We start from the raw sequence: 25,289 nt of genomic DNA, 5'->3' as shown, positions 1-25,289 counted from the left end.
TTCTGTGTTTGCCAGGCCCCGGCATCGTCTCACAAGAGACAGCTATATCTGGGTCCTTTCAGCAAAATCTTGCTAGTGAATGCAATGGTGTCAGCGTTTGGAGGCTGATCATGGGATGGATCTCTGGATATGGGGCAACTTCTAAGGGCTTCATTCAGTCATGTGTTCCCTGCAGACCCAGAACATGGCTCTAGCCAGCTATTGTGAATGGGAGAATGGTCAAATGACATTTTGCTAAAGTTAATGACTAATGCTGTAATGTATGTTAGTCCCATGTTCAGCAAGGTGTTTGCTCCTGACTTAATTTCACCCATGACAGAAAAAAACATTCATTAGCAAGGGTTCTTACTTTCAGGGATGAATCACATTAAAGGAAATGATTGTGAATGCAGATTTGTGGTTATGAATATTTGGGTTGGAGTGGGGGACTGAGGTAGAATTAACTAAATCTATAATGTTCCACAGAAAAATCCTCACCAGTGTCTCATGGAATTTCTGAGAATTCACTAAGCTGCCCCGACAAATCTCTTCTTAAGCTTATTTTTAAATAGAGCCAGAGATTAAAGATCTCCTGAACTGCATGACTTTGAAGCTATGTTTTAGAGCTTCTCTTTGTCTTTTTGTTTATTTGTTTGTTTGTTTGTTTGTTTTGAAACAGGGTTTCTCTGTGCAAACAGAATCTGGCTGTCCTGAAACTTGCTCTGTAGAGCAGGCTAACCTCAAACAGAGATCTGCCTACCTCTGCCTCCGGAGTGCTGGGATTAAAGGCGTGTGACACCACTGCTTTTAGTACTTTTCTAAGTGCAGTTCATGGGCCTCAGCATCAGAATCACCCCAGGTGTTTCTTTAGTAAAGGAATAAGACAGGATGGGAGGAGAAACCCTGCAACCCAAGCTACTTGGCATGCCGAGGCCGAGGAATCCTATGTTCAAGTGCCAGCTGAACTACAGCTATACTTTAAGTGTATATTTTAAGTGTATATCTATTAGGCAACTTAGTGAGGATTAAACCTCAAACAAACAGTAAGCTTGTAGGAAAAAGGGCATTTGTTTCAGAGTCTCTAAGGCACCAGGTAAAATAAACAAAACAAAAACTACTTCCAAAAATCCCTGAGAAGATTGTGTGTGTGTGTTTTGGAAAGCAACATTTGAAGGTCATTGCTTTATTCCAACTCTGGAGTTTTATGTTAATGTTTGCCTCTGTTGTTTTGGGACATGTTTGTTTACTGTTCACTTGGCAAGCGTACAGAATACGGTTTAGTATGAACTCATTAGAGAACATTAACTGTATTTGTATTCCAGATAGAAAAATATCTGGAAGTTTATGTATTTTGTAAAGAGTGTCTCTGGGTAGTAATGGGAGTGATCTTAATTTCCTTCTATTCTTATCTCTCTCTCTTTTTTTCTTCCTCTATTTAAAAATATGCTTCCTCTTTCTGACTTCAATTTCCCCATCAAGGAAAGAGAGTGTTATAACTTTGTGAACTTCAAGAGCATGGTCTGATCTGGTGGTCAATGACTCCATACCCCCTAGCTTCCTTATCCACCTATAGTATAAACTGTGTAGGTGGTCTCCATACTTGAATAATCGTGTATTATTTTTACATATATTTTCATATATATAAATTTACATTCATATATATTCACATATATATCTTGAGAGGCCTAGCAACCATTTTGTTGCCAGAAAAAATGATGCTGTTTGTTCTCAAGGACCTAGAATAGAAATAACCCACTGTCTACAAGCATCAAAGTTCCTCCTTTCCTGCTAGCCTTAAAAAATGCCCTCCTCGCACATCTCTTTCTAGTTTAATAATGGCTGTGAACCAAAAAGCCAGGGCGTGGCCACGCCGCCCTCATGCCCGGACATCACCGCCTCCCTCTCAGCGTCTAAGCATGCTGATTGGCTGAAAGGAATAAAGAACCCCGCCCCTGGTCTTATGACTCCAGCTGAAGCGGCGAGTCCAGGCTTTTGCGGTGCCTCCGTGCCTCGGTCGGTGGTCGCTCGTGCTTTCGCTTCCGCAGGGCTGCGAGGGGATTCGTTCGAATTGTAGGTCCGGTCATCGCCTGGCCTGAGGGATCACGATGTGCCTCTCTCCGGTTAAGGGCGCAAAGCTCATCCTGATCTTTCTGTTCCTAGGTGAGTTTTTGGGCCCTCTGGTGTCTTTCAGCCGGGCCCGGGGGATCGGGGGAGTTTCAGAGGCCACAACCTGAAAGACTGGTCTTTGAGGAGGCGTTGAGAGACCGAACAGCTGACACAGGGCGGCGGCGGCCCGAGGCGGCGGCGGAGGGGGGGCGCGGGGGGGCCGGGAGGGGGGACACAGGACCTGGAGAAAGGCCTGGCCGTGGGATGGCCCGCCAGGAGGGCCTCTGAGAGTAACAGCGGGGCAAGTAAGGGGACGAGGGAGGACGACGTCGAGGGATTAGGCAAGAGGAGTGCAGAGTTCTAGACCTCTGGGCTAGAGAGAGCAACTTGGAAAAAGAGTCGGGGAGCAGACACCGGGGAGTTTTGGTTTCCTGGATCAGGGGAGAGTTTTAAAGATGGTGAAAAAAAAGTGTAGAGCGAGAAATAGAATTTGGTACGGAAGGCGCTGTACCCTCGTGAAATTGTTGGGGGGGGGGNGGGCATGGGGGGGGTAGGTAGATAGGACAGTAGGGCCTAAGGGACAGAGACACCGTTTTGGGAGCTTTGTAGGTAGGACTTGAGGCTGGGAGAAGCAGGGATTGAAGAGCTAAGGAATGGCCTTGGAGTTTGAGGGTGAAGTGATATATATATAGTGACTGGGGCTGGAGTAACTTCCGGAAAGAAAAGTTATACCCAACCTCCGAAGACTAAAGGGATGAGGGGATAACTTTGGTGGGGAGTGAGTATCTGACTTGAAGGTGTTGAGGATCTCAGTTTTTTTTTTTTTTTTTTTTTGGTGTTGTTGGTTTGCTTGATTTTTGTTGGTTTGTTTGTTTTTCTCGCATAACTTTCGCTACTTCCTCCCAGCCAGACTCCCGACAGAAATATCCCTAGATGCTAAAGCCGGGGAGCTTCCAAGATGGTAATTGTGTATCTGAGCTTTGTATATTCAATCCATTTTCTTCACAACCGCTTGGATTTTTTTTCTACTTTTTTTTTTTTCCTTCTCACCACAGGTCAGCTTAGTCGTGGTTTTAAAGTGGTGGGAAGAGTTGCTGGGTTAATAATGTTGGTTGTTTGTTATCTGTCCCAATAGACTTGAGAGTCCATAACAGCCTAAGCTTGAACTTTGATCCCAGTGTCCTCCTGACCTGATTTACTCTGCTCCTTGTTACCTTGTGCCTCTTGCTGTTTGTGCTTTAATAAAGAGATAGAAGAAAAAAGACCCAGACCAGAATGGGCTGGAGATAGGTCTATTGAGGGTGCTTTGAGAAAAGCAAAAGAATTGCATTTGTAATTCACATGTTGGTGGGATAGAATCAACTGGTACAGTGTGTTCTTACACAGTGGGCATTTGGCAATATCTTCTTAGAGGCATTATTTTTCCCGTAATAGCTTTTGAGTTTTTTTTTTTTGAGATTGTATTTTAATTATATTTTCCCTTCCCTTCTCCACCTCTAAATCTTCCCATATACTTCGCCCTTCCCTTCTTCAAACCCATGCCTTCTTTATTATTGTTATCACCTGCTTATTTGTATAGATATATGTATTCTAGAGGAATTTGCGTGTGTCCCACTGGGCAGCTTCGAGTGGATAGAGGCCAGGGATCCTGCTAATCTGCTTGCAAGGACAGGAACAGCCCCTCTCAATAAAGAGGAAATGTAACTGAGGAAAATATGTAATAAAAATATTAAAAATTAAAAAAAAAAGAGTTCTCTCTTTCAACATCAGCAGTGCCAAATGTTAGAGCACAGCATCCAGTGAGCTCCTCCCATGACTCCCAAGGAGCTTACTAGGGAGCCTTTGGAATCAAAACCTTCCCCAACCATATTAAGGTCTTTCTTCTTTTCCTCCTAGGCTTTTGCTTATACACAGTAGAGTTTTCTAGAAGTTGTGTACATAATATGTGCCGATATGATTCTAGTGTCCTTGCTATTTATTAATTTATCAACTTTCATTTCTAATAACAGTAAATGCCAGCAGATATAATTCACCTAAGCCAAGACTCTGTGACGTCTTCCATAGTCCAGAACATTCTGACTCTAATACGTTTGCAGGCCCTTGATCTAGCTGAGCATACTGTGTAAGAAACTCCTCTAACACTTCTGAAATTGGGTCACAAGGCTGAGCATGCACACCTGATTCTAAGCCTTACCTGTGAGGCACTTACTGAGGGCTGGCTGACCCCAAAGACAGGCTTGTTTGCAGTGGAAAACACCTTATCAGTGATGAGAGAACATCTGACAAAGGCCTGTTTAACCAGTAATTCCCTGCCAATTGAATCTGTGCAAACATAATGCTGTTATTGTTCAGAGAATGTGAGAAAAATACTTTACCTATGTGCTGGCTTTTGTGCCATTAAAATTTTTTTTTAATGAAGTCTTTTCTTTTGCATTTAAAAAAGCAGTACAGGCTCATTGCAGAAAGTAAACAGACAAGGCTTAGTACATAGAAGAACTCAAACCTTGTGACTTGTAGTTAACTAGATTCATCCTTTTAGATGTTTCCTGAAGCTGATTCCATCCACAACTTCAGAAAGGGAGTTACAGGAGCAATAATGTAGGATGCAGGGTCGGGGTTTTTTTTTTAATATTTTTTTGATTTATCTATATTTTATTTATGTATTTTTTTTCTGCCTGTATGTCTGTGTATTACATGTGTCCCTGGTACCAGTGGCAGTTTGAGGGCGGTAATCACATCCCCCTGGAACTGGAGTTTGCACAGACACTCGTGAGTTGCCATGTGGGTGCTGGGGAATCAACTGGGTTCTCTGGAAGAGTGATGGATGAGCCCCCTCCACCCCCCACGATCTAGTTTTTAGGTCTGCACAGCTCTTCTTTCAGGCATATCCTGGTTTGCTGTCAGGCTGAGGAAGATTCTGCGGGTCTTAAGAATTGTTTTTGGATTTTATGTTTTACATTTTCTTTTTTCTCCAGACAGGGTTTCTCTGTGTAGCCCTGGCTGTCCTGGAACTCACTCTGTAGACCAGGCTGGCCTCGAACTCAGAAATCTGCCTGCCTCTGCCTCCCGAGTGCTGGGATTAAAGGTGTGCCCCACCACGCTCGGCACATGTTTTACATTTTCATGTCAGAATGGACACCAAAGAATAGGGTTTTGAAAACTGTAGGCATAACTGTGTCTTGGTACTTAAGTGGGTACCAGTCCTGACTGTGTACTCTGATTGGTGTACTGGTTCAGTTTGCAAACTTCATAATTCTATTCCATCTCTAGCAGTGGCTTCTTAAAAATAACTATTTTAGTGGAGCAGTGGTTTTGCACAAGTTTAATCCCAGCACTTGGGAGACAGAGGCAGGCAGATCTGTGAGTTTGAGGCCAGCCTGGTCTACATAATGAGTTCCTGGACAGCCAGGGCTGTTTCGCAGAGAAACCTCGTCTTGGAAAACAAAAACAAAACAAAAGTCTACTTTAAGGTTAGGGCTATATCTCAGTTGTAGAGAGCACTTACACAGAGTGGGTGAAGCCCTAGGTTCAGTCTCCAGCCATTTCTGTAAAAAAGGAAGACGAAAACCCTTGTTTTAAAGTAAATATAGGAGATACTCTTAATTAAACTTTATATTGTTTTCCATAGACATTTAGTTTTAAATTTTTAAATTTTTTTTTTAAAGACAGGGTTTCTCTGTGTAGTTCTGGCTGTCCTGGAACTCACTGTATAGATCAGACTCTCTGCCTCCTGAGTGCTGGGATTAAAGGGGCGGACCACTACAAATGGCTCACAAAAAACTTCTCTTGGCTTTCATTTGAATGAATTACAAACAATGAAAGACAACCATTTTGGGGGAAAAGGCCTATGAGTTAGAGACATGAAAAGGGCAACAGATGAAAGTCCTTGCCTAACATCATTGCTTAATTTTGTTTCCATCGTTTCCTCTGTGCTCATCGATTTTTATAACTAGCCTAACTTCTGTTTTTTTTTTTTTTCCTCAGAGTTTTTCAGTGAAATAGCCCTGGCTGTTCTGAAACTCTGCAGACCAAGCTAGCCTCCAGCTCACAGAGATCTACATGTTTCTGCCTCGTTAGTGCTGGGACTAAACATTTGCCCCCCACCATGCCCTGCTTAACTTTTGGGTTTTCTTTGTGTCCTGGAACTCACTCTGTAGACCAGGCAGAAATCTGTCTGCCTCTGTCTCCCAAGTGCTGGGATCAAAGGCGTGCGCCACCACCACCCCCCAGCTTGAGTGAGACTTTAAAAAAAAAGCTTTGTTAACTATCCTGAGTGTAGGTCAGGTTGGGGCCACTCCCTCCCAGAAATTATTAACTGCCTACTGTAAGCTAACCACAGCCAGATGAAAGGGAGGCAGCAGTGGACAGTGGAAGGTCTGCTGTCCTAGAGCCTACATTTTAGAGGGTGAAGATAGCCCTATAGGTAAGTAACATTTCGGATAGTGGGACAAACAGGAAGCAAATAAGAAGGAATAAAAATTAGTAGCTGAGATAGTGCATGCTGGGGTGACCTGTGTATATTATGTGGTCAAAAGGCTTTCTTGTGTTGAGTGACGTTTGGGCAGAGACCTTGGTGCTGGGAGGAGGCCCACCATACTTGTAAGCCTTTGGAATGGTGTGGGTGAGGAGGCTCTGGGAGGGGATGGGAAATCATGATCAAGGCTAATAGGAGCTTTCAGTCAAAATACAACAAATAAATTACTGAAGCTGAAAAAGGAGTATGTTTTCCAGCTCTTAGGTGTAGTAGCCTATTTTCTGTTTTTATGGTCTTAGTCTCTGAGAGGAGGAGGTAGACCTACTGTGGAATGGCCGAAGGTCAGTAGGTAAGATGGTGAATTAGACCAAAGGTGATCTTCTTTTGTCTTCTGTGGCTCTTACAGGGTGTTTTACAAAAAGCTCGTTTGTGTTTTTGAATGAGCATTAAGAGTTCAGGTAATTATAGGCTGGTCTCACGTGATAATTCTAGTCTCTCCTCCTTGGGCTGCTGTTTGGGGGGTTAGGAGGAACACGGTCTCACTGTGTAGCCCTGGAACACTCTACGGCAACCAGGCCAACCTCAAATGTAAGAGCGCACTTACGTCTAGCTCTTCAGTGCAGGGATTTCAGGCATGCACCATCACATTTGGCACTTAAACTTTGCCTGTATAGGCATGAGGCCCAACTTGGAGAGCTAAGAAGGACTTGGTGAGGAGAATTAATTTTCTCAAACAACCAGCACCTCTCCTTTTGGAGAACATCAAAAAATGTCTAACACCGTTTTCCTGTTGGTTTGTTTTCCCCTCTGTAGCCTTACCACAGTTTGTTTGCACAGTGACTTTGATTTCATGGTTCAATTAAGATTCATCTATCTGTGGTAGAGATACTTGAAAGGGCAGGCTTGACAATGTCCATGAGTCCTTGGTTATCACATCTGATAGGGTTCTAAATATTCAAATATTCCTGTGTGTCTAGCCTTATTTTCCTGGAATTGACTGTGACTTTTGTCTGCAACCCAGCCTTGTCTCAGCCTTGGAGAGAGCTTCTGGGATCCTGCTTCTGGAAGGCTGCGCTTCCTAATCAGTTTCTAAAGTGCTCGGAGATTCTTCCATTCCAGAAGTGGATTTTATGAGTACTTGTTGGGATCCCAGTGTGCATTACAAAAGCACTCTGGAGGCCTGCCAACTGTGGCTCAGCAATAGGCACTTTCCATTACTTCAGTAAAGTTGTCTCCTTTTCTTACCTACTCTCTGACCTTAAACAGAATCCAGGAAGTCATTTTATGGTTTAGAACATTATGTTTTGTTAGTTTTAACTGTTGCTTTTCATGCACCAACATTCATAGCGTAAAATTGTATTTTCTGTTGTAAGCAGACCTAACAAAAAGGAAAATGTAAACAAGGGAGTCACAGGTAAACATGAGAACAGCTAACCGGATGTAGTAAACTCATGGGAAACTTGTCACTTAACAGAGAAGGAAATGGGGGCCTTTTGTCCTGCAGTGGGTTTTTCAGTGGTCTTGTTCTGTCATTCAAGCTCACCTGCAACTCCTACTGTGTAGCCTGGGTTAGCCTGGAATTCATAGCAGTCCTCCTGCCTCAACCTCCTGAATGCTGAGATTATAGGCTATGCCCTGTTTTGTAGAGTGTGTGTATTCATGTATGAGTACATATGTGCATGTTGCACATGCGGAATGTAGAGGACTACTTGCAAGAGTCAGTTCTTCTACCCTGTGGATTCTAGGAATTGAACCTAGTTCTTAGTTCTTAAGTTGTCAGGTTGGTATAAGCAGCTTTACTTCTGGGGCATCTCTCTGGCCCCATGCCTTTAAGAAAAACATTTATTTATATGTATGCATTTTCTGCTTGTGTGTATGTCTGTGTTCTACATTCATGACCTAGTGCCCCTCAGAGACAAGAAGAGGGAGTTGGTTGCTCTGGAGCTGGAGTTAAGGATGGTTGTGAGCACCATAAGGGTGCTGGGAACTGAACCCAGGTCCTCTGCAAGAGCAACAAATGCTTTTAACCACTGAGCTATCTCTCCAGGTTTGTATGCCTCCCTCCCTGCCATAAACAAACAAACAAACACACACACAAAAAACCAACCAAAACCCCCACTTTTTGGCCAACCTCAAGGTAAATGGATAAAGTTTGGGGTAGGACTTAATGGGCCGAAAGTAAAGATACATTTTAGAATGAGACAGGTTCCCTTTCTTTACGTCCTGTGTTTATTGAAAGGGAGGCTTATAAACAGGATCTCTAACTTGCTTGGAAAACTTCTCTTAGCTTAGAGTGTTTATACCCCATCGAGAAACCCATTAGACAAATACTGCAGTTCTTGGCAAGAGTAACTGGCCCAGAGTCTCACAGCTAGTATGTTTGGCTTCCTGAGTGGATTGTAGCTTTTCAGCTTTGCATGTGGGTGGTGAGTTCTTTTCATCATTTCATTATATTGTTTCTGAGATCACTGTTATGTGGGTTTTAGTTTTTTTGTTTTTGTTTTAAATTTTATTTCTATGAGTGCTTTGCCTGCTTGCATGTCTGCCATGTTGTGCCTGGTACTTGAGGATGCCACGGGAGGGTGTTGGGTCTTGTGGGACTAGAATTAAAGACGATTGTGAATAGCCATGTAGGTTATGGGAATCCAGCCTGGGTCCTCTGGAGTGACCGAGCCATTTCTCCATCCCCTGTTATATGGATTTTGTTTCTATCTTCTATCTCTATTTTTCCCCCAAAACAGGGTTATTCTGAGTAACAGCCTTGGTTGACCTGTAACTTGCTCTGCAGACTGGCCTCGAACTCAGAAATCTGCCTATGTCTGCTGATTAAAGGCATGTGCTGGCACGGTGCTTTGTTTTAGTCTATGTACCTTCCAGGCACCTTTTGGGCCAAACAGACCCATGAAAACTTAGCCACTTTTTTTTTCCAATGGTTAGCCGAGTTCTGAAAACCTATACATGACCATTTGGAGCAGCCCTGACAGCAGCATTGCACTTGAGAATGTTGTTTTTGTGAGGCATGATCTTTTTTCTTTTCTTTCAAGAATAAAGTCTCAGCTCCATGATACTAGGATATATTCAGCTATGACTTTGAAAGGCCGTACAGCCTTCAACATACATACAGCCTTTAAAATAGTTTGGCAATTCTAAAAATCAAGCATAGCAGTTAAGTGTGGAAATCACTTGCCAGAGACACTCTACTCAAGTATTACATTTCAAAATTAATCTTTCACTTTATGGGGAAAGCATTATTCATGGCTTGAAATATGAGTCACAGTTTATGGAAAATTGACATGAGCCTTGTGGCAATATCCAGAACACTGATAAGTTCATGATTTGGAAGTTCAAAAGAAAACTGTCCTCCTGTAATACAACTGAGCCGTACAACTGAACCAAATTTCAGGTCTGCATTGAGGGTGTTTTCACTTTGATATAATCGATCAGTATTTATTGAAAACCTAATATGTATTCAGCATTACTAGGAACACTAATGGAGGAACAGTCACGGACCTGTTCTTCAGTGTGACAGACAAGATAGATGACATTCATATAAAAGACACTCTTTCAGGTCTGTGGCTTAGATGAGATTTTAGGATTAAAGGAGCATATTGGAATTCAGATGAGTGACGGAAACATTTGTAAAGGGAATCTTTATCACCCACTCACAGACTTTGGTATCTTATTAATCATAAATTGCTTACTTTACATCAGTTGTCACAACATACTAGTTTGCGGTGAAGTGGCAGTTCGGAAGTGCTATATTTTGGAGCTTTTGCCAGTAGGAGAGACAGGAGCCAATAACAAAATAAGTTGGATCTGCATTGTCCTGAGAGCTGCTGATGTTGAATACTTTTAAATGTATTTACTGGCCAGTTGTAGTTCTTCATTTGAACAGTATCTGTCATTTGTCCCTATAATAAAAAATACTGAAAGAACATTAAAAATATCAGTAATTCAAGATAGCGTAAAGTCCACTGAGATGTGCAAATATGTTTTATGGACTGTTCTGTAAGGGCTTTTATATTCAAGGGAACTTTGTGGATAAGTGAGATAGCATGTAAGTATGGGTCCCATTTATTATTATTTTTTGAAACGGGTTGGTTGTAAGGGGCTAGCTTAGAGTGGCCTTGAACTCATGATCTTTCTGCTTCAGCTTCCTAAGTGCTAGGATTACAGGCTTGCATAACCATGCCCAGCTTCCGTCTCAGTTACAAGAGAACAAAACCTGATGGATTTTAAGCAAAAAGGGAGTTTATTGAAATCATAGTGGGTTAGGGTTTGGTAGCACAAATCTAATTCCAGGGAGGAAAATGGGAGTTCTTAGCCAGCCCAGAAAACAGTGAGTTCAAGGCATTCTGGGATATATAGCAAGACTGTCTGACTGGGCAGGGTGATTGATTCCAGGGGATTTGGGGGCAGAAGCAAGTGATCCCTGAGTTCAAGGCCATAGTGAGACACTGTCTCAAAAAGAAAGGGGNGGGGAGGAAAAAAGACTGTCTTAAAACAGACAAACCANAAAACCAAANANCNCCCCCCCCCCCCCCCCCCCCCCCCCGTAGCAATAACAATAAAACCGGAAAACTGCAGTGGGACATATTATAGTCTTTGAAACCATAAAATTCCATTGTTAGATAAATATTCAACATACAGGCTTACCAGTCCATGAAAGAGTGTTTACATCTGCCTCTGTGATGGGACAGATTGGGATCCTTCTAGCTGTCCATCAACAATACCACAGATCTATAGCAAAGGTTCACCCTGACATCAGAAGCACTAGACTAGAATGATTGAATTGCAGTCATACCACAGTGAATCTCACAGGTTGAGTGAAAGAAGACAGACCTAAAAGAGAGCATAGTATGTTATTCTGCCTATACCACGCCAAGAAAATAAGAGGCAGTAGTCATCTGTTATATGTCAGGATGGCATTTTACTTTGGAAGAGGAATAAATAGTAGCTGAATGGAGAAGCTATAAGAACTTTGGGAATATAGTCAGCCTTTTTTGTCCTCTACAGGTTCTGTATGCACAGATTAAACCAGGTGTGGATCAAAGGATGAGTGAGAAAAAGTATACTGAGTCTTATGAACTTTCTTTTTTACATTACATTTATGCTCTATTATATAAGTGATCCAGAGAGGTTATAGAAGCATGTGGATGAATTATGTACAAATACGGTATACGTCATTTTATGTAAGGGACTAGAACATCTGTGAATTTCAGTATCTTCCCAGTGTCCTGGAAACTGTTCCTGTAGGTTCCAACACTGTACTTGGAATGTTCTGCTTCTTGGAGGAGGGTTTACACTTGCCCATGTAATAAAAAAAATGCTCTGAGCTGTGATGTTACATCTCAATAACATTTTGCTTTAAAGTGAGCAAGGACTGGGCATGTAGTTGTGTGGTAGCACACTTGCTCCCCATTTCAATCTCCTGTACCCAAATCACAAAATAATGTATTAAAAAGGTTCATAGTATATCAGTTTACTTAGACAGAGGGAGAACTCTGGTCAGGTATACCAAAACCTAATATCCCAGGTCATGCTACTGGCTTGCATTGCTATGACCAACTGATAATAGTAGTTAAGCTTCTACCATTGGCTAGCATACCTTTTTTTCTGGGTACTTGAACCTGCTCTTTTCCTTGCCCATAGGATGCTTTTTCTGTAGCTGGTTCCCTCCTCAGCTCTTTTACTTTTAAGTCTGGGTGGAGTTGTTAGGGACAGTTTAGCTGTAAAGGAGGTTTGGAAAGCAAGTTTTCAACATTTCCAGTTTCTATAGCAGCCAATGATGTGTGGACCAGCAGTTAGATTCATGTTGAACGGTACAGTTATTTTACCTTTACAGCCCCAAAGTAGTAGTCCTTACGGTGAAGATTTAAGCCATCAGAAGGAAATGGATCTCAAGTGCTAGAAACAATTGAAGTGAAGCTGAGTGGAGTGTAGCCTTTGGGCCCAGTGGAAACTAGTTCAGCCGGATTAAAGGGTGTGTTCTGGGAAAATGGTCTGAATGATGGTGGAGCAATAGGGTGGGACAAGATTAAGGGTTACTTTGAGAGTCAGACAGGAATTTAAATTTAGTTTGGAGTCTGGGAACCAGTAAAATTAAGCCTCAGTGTTGGAGAAACAAGTTGTATCTGGCAGTGCTTTTTAGGGACAGCTCAGAGGGTCTGTAGTAATATAGGAAGAAAACGAGAGGAGTCCTTTTTTGGAGGAGGAAGTAAAAAATGAATCTGGATTTTGGAATTGTTTAGTTTGAGCTGATAAACCTATGAGTAAAAGCAGTCCTGATGAAGGTGGACTTGGAGAAGGATGGCTAGGTGTGTCCGGGGCCTGGGGCATCCCTCTGTTCTCAGTCTTGTGCCAGGATTGGTCAAGATTGGTATCCTGAGTTTGGTCGAAAGAGATACAACCCAGAATCTCTTCTTAAAGCCTTTCCTTTTCGCCATGGCAAATTGATCCTGTTACTATCTTCCTTCTTTCCTTTAATTTTTATTTTATTTTATTTATTTATTTATTTAGAGACAGGGTTTCTCTGTGTAGCCCTGTCTATCCTGGAACTCTGTAGACCAGGCTGGCCTCAAACTCAGAAATCCACCTGCCTCTGCCTCCCCAGTGCTGGGATTAAAGGCGTGCTCCACCATGCCCGGCCCTTCCTTTAATTCTATTCTTTCCTTTCCTTTCCTTTCCTTTCCTTTCCTTTCCTTTCCTTTCCTTTTCTTTTTTCTCTTCTTTTCTTTTCTTTAGACTGGGTTTTGTCTGTACCTTAGCTGTCCTAGAACTTGCTCTGTAGACCAGGCTGGTCTCAAGCTCATAGAGCTCCACCTGCCTTGAGAACAGCTTAGGTTAACTTTTTACCGGCCTCAGCATCTTTTTAAATATTTATTTTAATTTTATGTGCATGGGTATTTTTGTCTGCATATATGTCTGTGATCACATGTGTTCCTGGTGCCAGCCTTGGCCAGAAGAGGACATCAGATCTCCTAGAATTGGTGGTAATGTTGGTTGTGAGCCCCCGTGTGGTGTTGGGAATCAAACTCCGGTCCTCTGGAACAGCATCTAGTTCTCTTAACCATGGAACCATATCTCCAGCCGAGCTTGCATATCTCCCCCTCTTTTTCTTTCATTCCAGTATTTGAGATTTATTTTTTTAAAGTGTATTAGTATTTTGCGTGAATGTATGTTTGTACTCCATGTGGGTGCCTAGTACCCGTAGAAGCCAAAAGAGGACATGAGATTCCCCCCAGAACTAGAGTTTTAGACAGTTGTGAGCTGCCATGTGGTTACTGGGAATCCAACCTCCATCCTCTGCAAGAACAAGTGCTCTTACCCACTCAGCCATCTCTGCAGCCCCGTCCCTCAATTTCTTGGATGCTGGGGTTGTAAGTGTGCACCATTATGCCTGGCTTCTCAATTACTTTCATAATAGTTTTGAGTAGTTTGGGTAGAAGAAGAGGATCCTTTATCTTTAAATTGATTTTAAGTAACACATAAAACAAAATTGTACACAGTAAAATGAGATGTCATGATTTTTGGATGCATATGAATAATTCTAATTTTAAAGAATCAAACTAAACCTTGCTCCCTGGTGTTGTTCATTTCTTTATGGAAAAGCTTTGAAAAAATCCTTTCCTTTTGAAGTGCAGTATACTGCTGCTGTGCCATGCAGTGTGTTGATGTTGAAGCATATCAGGGTTGCTTACTCCTAAGTGTCCTAACTGTTATTTAGTTTCTATTGATTGGCATTTCTTCATCCCTTCTCATGTACTCTGCCCAGCTTCTTGTAGCCACGATTTTACGCTCAACTTCTAAAGACTACAGCAAAAGAGAGATGCACACATACCTGTAATGGATATAGATGCAAAACTCTTAAAAACCATAGCAAATTGAATGCAACAACATATTAAAAAGATCATTTATCATGACCAAGGAGGCTTTATACCAGGGATACAAGCTGGAGAACTTTATGCCAAGCTTTGAGATCAAGCACAGGCAAAACAAAACTCCAGCTGAAGTTGGAGTTCTCAGCAGCACTCTACAGGTAGACTTGGATCTGCTTGGCAGCTCCATTTCTTGTCTGTAAAGAAAAGAATGGTGGCAAAAACCTATGTTCCTTATACAAGGTCTTTCTGAAATGAATCTTTGCCAATACTTAGTCATTATCAGCCACCACAAGCTTTAGCATAGTGTTTGGGCTTGCTAAGGCAGCTAGGGCTCTGGAGCATGAAAGGTAGCCTTTTGTGTATGGCTTGAAAGTGGTTGCTGAGGCATGCTGGCTTGGTATTCCTCTTAGGAGTTTTCTCTTTAGTTTGATAGCATGTCTCTACCTGTAAATGACACTGGCTTGCTTGGATAGCATTAAAGGGTGTGCAGTGATCTTAACAGGAAGCAGCGTCCCCTTGGGTCATGTATTAGACATGCAAGGCAATTCTCAAAAGGTTGCCAGTTATTTATGTTGCAGGTGAATTTCCTGGCATATTTTCCCCTTCTCCATTAAAATATTGACACTTTAGGGGCTTGAGTTTAATAGGCGATGTTGCAGCGACCTTTAAGTAATAGAAGATTAGAGTTAGACGATAAGTCCCAAAGCATTTCTGCGTGAAAGTTTCTCCATTTACAGAAGGAGCAGGTTGAGAATGTAGGAAGAGATTGCGGGTCCATGAGAACGGTTCATCAAACTTTTTACTCAATTCAGTTTTAGTGAGAAATGAAGTTATGAATTCTGCATTTGTAAAGATTGACCTTTCTTAGGATCTACTAGGCTGTAACAACCCTTTGAGTTGTTGCTTCTCTGTTATTGTGATCCTTGTGTTTAGAAAAGCTAAACCTGATTACATCAGAATAAAATCATTTGGCAAGATCTCCATGTGTCCTGTCATATAGTTGGCAACAGAATGTTGAGTCAGAACATAAGCCATCTGATTAATCATCATTGCAGAGAAAGTTTCACTGACTGGGTTGAGAGAAGCAGGACTTAATACACTTTCCACACGTGCCCCTACATTAGTTACTTCAAAACCTAAGAAAGCATTGGCTGTAACAGCTCAGTGGAGTGCTAGCCAAATGTATGGAGCCCTGGCTTTGACTCACAGCACTGCAAAACCAAATAAGAACAGCAACAAGACAACTGTAATGTCTAAAACTGAACTAACAAGGTGTGAATGAATGTAAGAATCAGATGCCACTAGTTTCTGCCATCCCCTAAGCATCAAGGATCAACTAACCATTTCCAAAAGAGAAAATGCTACCCTTATTACCAGTGGCTTGTTAAAAACTACAAAGAAATATAATCACCAAGATAACCATCTTTTTTAACGTACATGTTTTATTTTAGAGCTGGTTGAACTTCAGCAGTACCTTGAATTTATTTTTATCCTGTATATATTGTCTTTTTATTTTAGGAGCCGTTCAGTCCAATGCATTGATAGTTAATTTGACAGATTCAAAGGGTACTTGCCTTTATGCAGAATGGGAGATGAATTTCACAATAACATATGAAACTACAAACCACACCAATGTAAGTAAACATCTCTGCCTTTTTTTTTTTAGGGTTATTTGCTTATTTGCTTACAGTGTTTTGCCTGAATGGGTATCTGTGCACCACATTCATACAGTGCCCTGAGAGGTCAATACAGAGCATTGAATCCTGTGGAACTGGGATTACAGATGAGGGTGAACTGCCAAGTTGGTGCTGGGAATCCTCTGGAAGAGCAGGTGCTGCTGTTAAGCAGGGAGCAGTTTTTCTAGTGCACTAGAGTGAGCAGTTTTTGTTTGTTGGGTGGTAAGCACTGTACTACTTCCAGTCTCGAGTTTTCTATCAGGATTTATTTACATTTAGCATTTTTTGTTTGTCCCGCACCACTGCAGACAGGGTCTCTGTGGAGCTCTGGCTGTCCTGGAACTAAGATTCCCCTCTGTCTGCCTCCTAAGTGCTGAGATTAAAGGTGTGTGCCACCATGTCCAGCTTTACATTTAAACTTTTTTTTTATACCCTTTACTTTTTTAAAAAAAAAGATTTATTATGTATGCCTGCAGGCCAGAAGAGGACATCAGATCTCATTACAGATGGTTGTGAGTCACCATGGGGTTGCTGGGAACTGAACTCAGGACCTCTGAAAGAGCAGTCAGTGCTCTTAACCTCTGAGACAGATCTCCAGCCACTACTTTTTAACCTTTTATACTGGGTACAAATAAGATCTCAGGTTAATTTGCCTAACACTTAAGTCCTGTGTTCTAAAAGTATTAATATTCTTACAACTGTTCTGCTTAGATTGGAGGGGAGACTTTGAATTCATTGATTCTTTGGAGTTTTCCTTGGAGATGGTTATATGCAAATGAGGAAAGACTTCATAGTATTTCAGTTACAGCAACTTTTGTAATAATAGAATATACTGACATTAAAACTTGAATTTCTTTTTTTATCTTTAAAAATTATGTTTTAATTTTTTTATGTGTGTATAGGGTGTATGGGTTTAATTTTATTTGTGTGTGTCTGTGTACCACTTGTGTGTCTGGTGTCAGAGGAGGGCAGAAAAGGACATAGCCTCCCCTGAAATTAGAGTTACAGACAATTGTGAGTCCATAATATGGGGTCTATAAATCCAACCCAAGTCTTCCAGATGAGTAAGCAGTGCTCTTAACCACTGAGCCATCTTTTTAGGCTCCCAACTTCTAAGAAACAGTTTGCAGTATCTACCTATTGCTTTGTTGGTCTCTTTGGTCTTTTTTTTGCCTTATTTTCATTTTGTTAAAGCCCTATATATAACATGACCTAAAAAAAACAACCCAATGTGTAAGCTGTGAAATTGCTCACTGGTAGAACTCTTGCCCATTGTGTATGAGACCCTGGATTTTCTCCTGAGGTTTACTGAAATGAGCTAAGAGTTAGAGAAGAGGCCGGGCGACTTCTCTCTTCTTCAGACATACATGAGCTTGCCCAGACTACTGGTGTGTGTAGCTAAAGAATCTGAGATTGGGAAAGAGCCTCTTGGCTGAGGGGAAAGTGTGATTTAGCTAAAAGTGGTACACCCAACTGGGTTCTCCAGGGGTGGTGGGCTTTTACTGATGTCTGTTTTTTTTCTTCTTACCCACTCCTAAACTTTTTTCTTTTTATCTTTTAGAAAACTAGAACCATTGCAGTACCTGACAAGGTGACACATGATGGAAGCAGTTGTGGGGATGACCAGAATAGTGCCAAAATAATGATACAATTTGGATTCGCTGTCTCTTGGGCTGTGAATTTTACCAAGGAAGCATCTCACTATTCAATTCACGACATCGTGCTTTCCTACAACACCAGTGATAGCACAGCATTTCCTGATGCTGTAGCTAAAGGTAAACTTAAGAATTGGATTGATTTTGTATTCTCTTGCTTTCATTAGTAACAAAAAATGTCAACAACTAAAATAATGATTATTATGCCTATCTGTCTTCCTAATAAGAGTAAAAAAATCAAGTCCTCTTATTCATTTAAGCTCTGAGTTCATGCATAGAGTCGTGTTGGGCACAAAGTGATATTGAGTACCATTTCTGGAGTGTTTTGCTCTATGCAGTATTCTACTGAGTGTACAGTTTATAGCAACCTTTGGAAGGGTTGATAATAATAAAGGGGATGAGGCTTGGTGACTTCCCCAAAGGCTCTAAATTTAGTAAGTGAGCAAAGAGCTAGTGATTGCAGCCAGTTTCCTGAGATAGAGAGTGTGCACACTTAACTCCTTTTATCTACTCAGTAGTGGGCACTAAGTAAATGGTGGTGAGTGAGAAAACTCCTTACTAATTGAAAGTGTCCCAGGTCAGTAATGTAGAAGAAATGTCTTACCTTCAGATCTTTTTACTGTTACTGTGAACCTTTACTTGAAAAGTTAAACTAACTGCTATTTTGAGACAACTTTAGGTCAAGAACAACTTGATTAGGTCAGTCTCGTCATTCTTTTTTTTTTTTTTTTTCCGAGACAGGGTTTCTCTGTGTAGCCCTGGCTGTCCTGGAACTCACTCTGTAGACCAGGCTGGCCTCGAACTCAGAAATCCGCCTGCCTCTGCCTCCCGAGTGCTGGGATTAAAGGCGTGCGCCACCACGCCCGGCTCAGTCTCGTCTTTCTTAAACAGTCATGCATTCAAATGTTCTGAAAGTGTGTGTGGTGGAGAATTTAAGGTGTTTTTTGTTCTTTTCTTTTTTTTTTTTTTGTCAAGCCAGGCTGACCTGAGATATATACTCCTCCTATCAGCGGCCTTGAGGATTGAGATCTTTGGTGTTTGTACACCACCATCCTCAGTTTGGGATGTAATTCTCTCCCTTTTCGGCCCCCTCCAGTGAAGTTAGCTTAGCAGGATGTCTGGAGTAGTTAGCTCTCTTACACATAGTGTGCCATTCTGACTGCAGAAACACTGGCAAGTCAACGTCAGGCGCTGAGATCTGGAGTTAATACCACTCTTGGACTTGTAGATGGAAAGAGCATACTTCAAAGCCATGGAGCTCTTAAGTTCAAGGCCATCCTGGTCTACTGAAAAATCAAACCAAAGTATTAATTCTACTAATCTCTTGTTTTGAGAGAAGAACCGAGGCAAGAGGTTATTAGCTATTTTTAGATATTTATCTTTGGCTGGGGCATGGTTGCATTATCTTTAAATACTAGGATAAATTTGTCCTTGACTTTCTGTTTAAGTGAGAAGACAGTTTATAAATCTTTTGTGACCCTGTGAGGAAAACTCTAGACCTTTTTTTCTCAACAACAACATAAAGCACACAGTAAATTCAGAATGTATTATGCATTCTATAGTTGTATCTGTTGATCCATGGGCTGAGTGCCTGCTTTCTGAGTGTTCTCACCAGGGGTCCTGATGAAAAGCAGAGAGAAAAGAGGGATTGGGAACAGAATGAGAGAGGTCAGTGTATGATGGAGGGGTAAAGGTGCTTGCTTCGTCCTGAGCTGCAGGCTTATGGTGGAACGTAAGTGGAAGAATTGGAGCAGGATGCTTCCACCAGGGGGAGCCAGAGGATGCACAGCAGTCATTGGAGAGTTGCCTGAGATCCAGGCTGTCTGTCTGTGTAGCAGGAGGCCAAGCCAGTTGGCTCAGTACAGTGGGCCTCATTATAGGGGCTTGGGAAGCCAAGAAAGGGCTTTTAGCACAATGAAGGTAGGCACTAGGGAAACCGTGGTAGGTTTTTCTAAGCCAGAAAATGATACAAGCAAAGCAGAGAGAGCAGTTTATAGAGAATATATTGCTGGATTAATTTGGAAGTGAGGAGACTACAAGCAGAAGAAGCCAGCTTCAGAATCTGTTATAATCAGGGGATGATGTGACCCATCCCTCAACTGCGTGGGCAACTGTTAAAGGAAGATGGCTTTAGTCAGACATGTTAGATAAAGTCACTAACATGCTAACCCCTTTCCTTGTCTTTATTTTAAACAAGTGGTTGTTGACTTTTTCTGTGACTGTCTTCTGTATAATAAAGTATCAAAACTTTTGAACTTTCTTTACGTATACTTTAGAGAATTGCCTTTGAAATAATTTAGTAGTTTGAAATGCTACTTTTGTTTTGCTTTGCTTTGCTTTGTTTTGTTTGTTTTTCTGAGACAGAGTTTCTTTGTATAACCTTTGCTGTCCTGGAACTCAGTCTAGACGAGACTGGCCTTCAACTCACAGAGATCCTCCTGCTTCTGCCTTCTGAATGCTGGGATTAAAGGCGTGTGCTACCACTGCCCTACTCTGAAATGCTAAGTTTTAGGCATTTAATAATTGAAGTAACTTTGAAGCTGCTACTTAAAAAATGTTTTTATGATTAAAATACAAATTAAAAACCCAGAGAGAATAATATAGCAGACTCATAGAGACTTATTACCCAGAATATATTTTTTAATTTTAGAGTCTCATTGTATAGCCCTACCTAGCCTGGAATTCCCTATGGAGACCAGGTTGGTTTCTAATTTATAGAGATCTACCAGCCTTTGTCTCCTGGGTGCTGGGATTAAAGGAGTATGCCTGGGTTAATAAATCGAATTTTAAAATGGGTGTTTCATTATTTAAAGAAACAAAACTTTACTGCTAAATTTGAGATACTCCTTGATTTCATTTTCTTCTCTGCCTGCTAGAGGCAACCAGCCTTATATCTTCAGGGTGTGATATTCCTGTATGTGTTCATAGGGAATAGTTTTAACTTTTATATAGTTTCATAGTATAATCCTAAAATGTTTAGAAACTTTTTTCCTATCATCATTTTTTGTTTGTTTTGTTTTTGAAACAGTTCACCAAGTAGCTCTTGTTTTCCTTGAACTCAACTATGTAGACTAGGACTGGCCTCAAACTCACAGAGATCCATCTGCCTTTGCTTCCTGAGTGCTGGAATTAAAGGCATGTGCCACATCGCCTGGCTTCCGCTCATTGTTTTTTAAGGTCTGTCTTTATATAGCAAGTTCACATCTGCTCCTTTTTGATAACAAGGAGACAATTTTAGGAAAACATTCAAATTTAAAAATCCCCAAACTCCATCTGTCCATTAGGGGGTGCCAAGAAGCACTACGTGGCTGCCTTGTTACATGATGGAGATGCATAGAAGACTACCCGTGTTAGGGATCATGAATACATTCTTTTCTGCTTCTCCAAGAGACCAGGCCACTTAGATCTGTATGAGTTCAGTATTTTGCAGTTTCACTATAGGCATTCCAGTAAAAATTCTGTTCACAGTGGCATACATTTTTACTTGAAGATTTCTTGAAATGGAATCATTTGTTTTACGTTTTTCTTTATTACACTTTATTTTTGTCTTTTTGAGACAGTTTCTCTGTGAAATAGCCATGGCTGTTTTGGAACTTACTTTATAGCCTAAGTTAGCCTCAAACTCAACTAGATCTGCCTGCTTCTGCCTCCAGAATTAAAGATTAAAGGCATTAATTAAAGGCATGTGTCACCAATGCCAGACTGGGACACAGTCACCAGGCCTGTCACTTCTCGGAATCACCTCAGTAGCCCCAGAAAGAGGAAGGCTCTATCACTTCTAATGTAGCCCAGATGGGCCTCTGGCTAGCTGAAGCCAAGCACAAGCTTGAAGTCCCAGTCCTCCAGGCTCTCTACCTCTGGAGCGGCAGGCATTTCAGTGCTGGCCTATGTGGCTCCACCACCTTATTTTCTGGGGTGCTGAGTATTGAACCTGGGGCCTCTGATATGCTTATAGGGCAGTAACTCTTTCCACTGTGCACCATTCTCAGCAGTCTGCCTTTCTTACAGTCACTAAGTCCCATCTAGTTACTGTAGAAAGGCATTTTAAACTTACCTTTGGTTTTCTTCCTCCTGCCCTTCACTATATCTCGATTTTCACCTAAGCAACCATTGGCCTTCTGTTCCCCCTGGTAATTAAAAGTTAGGGTCAGAGTTTTTTTCTGCCTATGGTTGGATATTTATTAACATCCCTTAAAATAAATTAGGCCTTATTTCCTCTCTTAAGGCTTACTCTAACTAGGATTGGTATCTGTTGGTAAAGGACATCATTTTTCTCCAGCAAAAATGGGACTCCCTTGTGTTGTTGTTTTGACACTTTTTGCCTTATTGTTCTTTATTTGTTTCAACTCTCCTTGCTATGCTCTTGGTTATTTTGAGAGTGAGGGTGTAGGGAGAGGAAGGAACATGAAGTTGGGTGGGTAGGTAGGGTCAGGGACAGGTTGGGGGAGGGAGAACATGATGACTTTGTGTGTAGGAGTGTGTGCTGTCAAGTCTGACAACCCCAGTTGGCTGTCTGGAATCTGAAGGAGAGAACCATCTCCTGCAGTTTATCCTCTGACGGCCCCCACATGTGTACTCTCCATAACCAGCTTGCACACAGGTGTCCATGAACACAAAACCATAGCAAGAGCAACAGGTAATGTGAAAAACAGAAGCAAGTCCCCCATTGTCAACCAAGCTCATACTGTCCTTAGGTGTGAGAAGTTTCAGGGGAACACCTTCTACAAATATCTTCTTTCTTTAAAAAAATAATGCTTCTTTATTATTTTAACATTTATTTTATGTGTATGGGTGTTTTGCCTGCACGTATGTCTATGCATCCTGTGTGTGCCTACTGCCCACAGAGGCCAGAAGAGGTATGACATCCCCATGGGACTGGAATTACAGGTATTTGTGAGCCACCAAATGGGTGTTAGGAACTAGCTGCCGGTGCGGGTAACCATGAAGCCATCCCTCTAGTCTTTCTGCTTTCTGCTTTCTTTCATAACCCTTATGTCTTGTCTTCCCTACTGCTTACAGTTCCAGTCACAGTGAATTTGTCATTCCTGTCAACGCTCCACAGTTTATAACCTTTGACATAGCAAGGCCTAGAAGAAAGGGAACCTGTATTTATGTTAATATAAATATATTAGTTTCTCTTGTCTTCCTGGAAATAACATTGTTAACCTTGTTTTATAGGAGTTCATACTGTTAAAAATCCTGAGAATTTCACAGTTCCATTGGATGTCATCTTTAAGTGCAATAGTGTTTTAACTTACAACCTGACTCCTGTTGTTCAGAACTATTGGGGTATTCACCTCCAAGCTTTTGTCCAAAATGGTACAGTGAGTAAAAATGGTAAGTTTGTTCTTTCCTCTCTCTCTCTGTCTCTCTCTCTCTGTCTCTCTTTCTCTCTCTCTTTCCTTCCTTCCTTCCTTCCTTCCTTGACACAGGGTTTCTCTGTATAACAGCCCAGGCTGTCCTGTAACTCTCTGTAGATCAGGCTGGCCTCGGACTCCCAGAGATCTACCTGCCTCTGCCTCTCTAGTGCTGGGATTAAAGACATTTGCCTCCACTGCCTAATCAAAAACCGTAAGTCCTTAAATGGACTTATATATGTGGCTCTTATTTTAAGGGCAGACTATATCAGGTAGCATTCACTGAGATCACCGTCTGAGAACATTTCTTAAGGTGCAGACTAAATATTTTTAAAGTGATAGATCGATCTTCCTTCCTTCCTTCCTTCCTTCCTTCCTTCCTTCCTTCCTTCCTTCCTTTCTTTTTTGTGAGACAGGGTTTCTCTGTGTAGTCCTGGCCATCCTGGAACTCCCTCTGTAGATCAGTCTGGCCTCCCATCTCAGAGATCTACCTGCCTCTGCCTCCTAGGATCATAGGCGTGCACTGTGAGCATAGGCTTAAAGTGATAACCATTCTTACAGATAATTTCAGTTGAAATTTTATGATATACATGCAATTGTCTTGTTTGTAGTATGTTGTGTTTGTGAATGTGTGTGTGTGTGTGTGTGTGTGTTTATCTGTATGAGAGAGAGAGGGGGAGGGAGGGAGGGAGAGAGAGAGAGAGAGAGAGAGAATGAATGAGAATGTAAGCACTAGAGACCCACACACACACACAGAGAGAGAGAGAGAGAGAGAGAGAGAGAGAGAGAGAGAGAGAATATGAATGAGAATGTAAGCACTAGAGACCCACAGTGGACTGTTTAATGGAAATGTAATAATTTCACATTCATTACTTGAAAACTAATACTTTCTAAGAAGGGATTTAAATATCAATAACCTGCTAGAGGAGTGATAGAAATATGATTCCTTTGTATTTAAACCCTTCAACGATTTCCAGGCTAATTTTTAGTACCACTTCTTCACAGTGGTTGTTACATTTGAAGGAAAAAAAAAAACATTTTTAGCTTGGGGGTGGGGAGTGGGGTTGTTTTAGACTTGTCTCTGAATTTCTCATCAGAGACAGGGGAAATTCTTTGAAATAAAGGCATTTGTGGGCCCAAGAAGGAAGATTATGTGGCCACAGTTGAATACTATAACTTTTGATGTGTTCGGAGTTTGTCTATTCTGGTCACAACTCATAAGAGATTCTCTGTTTATGAAACAGTAGCTTAGGAACCCGTGCTTCATCCCCCGAGGTCTTCTTTTGCTCTAATTAACCCCTTGGACTGTGAGAACCTAACTCGAAGTAGTTTGCTCTTCCCTGGCCTAATAAAGCAAGATCACCCGAGCTTGTTTTGTCCTTTGTTTTAGAACAAGTGTGTGAGAAAGACCAAACTGTCACCACTGTGGCACCCATCATTCACACCACTGCCCCGTCGACTACAACCACACTCACTCCAACTTCAACACCCACTCCAACTCCAACTGTTGGAAACTACAGCATTAGAAATGGCAATACTACCTGTCTGCTGGCTACCATGGGGCTGCAGCTGAACATCACAGAGGAGAAGGTAGGGTTTAGTGAAACCTTTTTTGTAAACTGTCTGTATCTTAAGTAATGTATAGTGCACCGTGCACTTAATAACCGATACTAGAGTGATTTAAGTTTAAATGCAGAGTTGGTGTTGACTTGAGTTTTGAATAATTTGGAATGACTATATCCATGAATAGTTAATCTCACCATCTAGGAATCTTGACCAGCAGAAAACCTGCCAATTTATTAAAAGACTTCTTTACAGCTTAGATTCTATAAGCCTTCAGTAGCTCAGCATATGTAGTTAAGTTGGAGATGGGATAAGATAAAGTTCAGGGATAGAGCAGTTACAGCACATGTACAAGGTCTGGGTACCACCCCAACACTGCCAAAAATGAAAGTCAAATCAAAGCCTTTTCAGGCTTTTATTTGAACCACACTGTAGGTTGGTGCAAGGCTATTTGATGAGTCAGAGCACAATTATGGTCAAGTCCTTGTCCAGTTGCAATACCTCATTTGGACACCAGATGGAGTGCCAGTGAACAAATCACATTTTTTAGGATCCGAAACAAACTAGACAGATGGCTTTTGTGCTCTGAAAAAAAAAAA

At 41.5% G+C, this 25,289-nt stretch overlaps 1 protein-coding gene across 3 annotated transcripts in view; it reads left to right on the top strand.

The window, feature by feature from the left end:
• Window positions 1-1,927: 1,927 nt before the first annotated feature.
• Lamp2 (lysosomal associated membrane protein 2) overlaps window positions 1,928-25,289 on the top strand; it is a 51,124-nt gene continuing 27,762 nt past the window's right edge. For 2 of the 3 annotated variants that reach the window (XM_021152776.1, XM_021152777.1), the window contains exons 1-5: window positions 1,928-2,139; window positions 15,958-16,073; window positions 17,677-17,890; window positions 22,949-23,107; window positions 24,518-24,717. In XM_021152776.1, the coding sequence (XP_021008435.1) occupies window positions 2,085-2,139; window positions 15,958-16,073; window positions 17,677-17,890; window positions 22,949-23,107; window positions 24,518-24,717 (744 nt within the window). In that variant the 5' untranslated portion in view covers window positions 1,928-2,084. The remainder of the gene's footprint in view (window positions 2,140-15,957; window positions 16,074-17,676; window positions 17,891-22,948; window positions 23,108-24,517; window positions 24,718-25,289) is intronic. The other variant, XM_029472999.1, reaches the window with a different exon arrangement.

This window comes from Mus caroli, chromosome X (genome assembly GCF_900094665.2).
Source record: "Mus caroli chromosome X, CAROLI_EIJ_v1.1, whole genome shotgun sequence".
Taxonomy (NCBI): domain Eukaryota; kingdom Metazoa; phylum Chordata; class Mammalia; order Rodentia; family Muridae; genus Mus; species Mus caroli.
The sequence above is the reverse complement of the archived record's forward strand: the minus strand, read 5'-3'. Positions and strand labels throughout refer to the sequence as shown.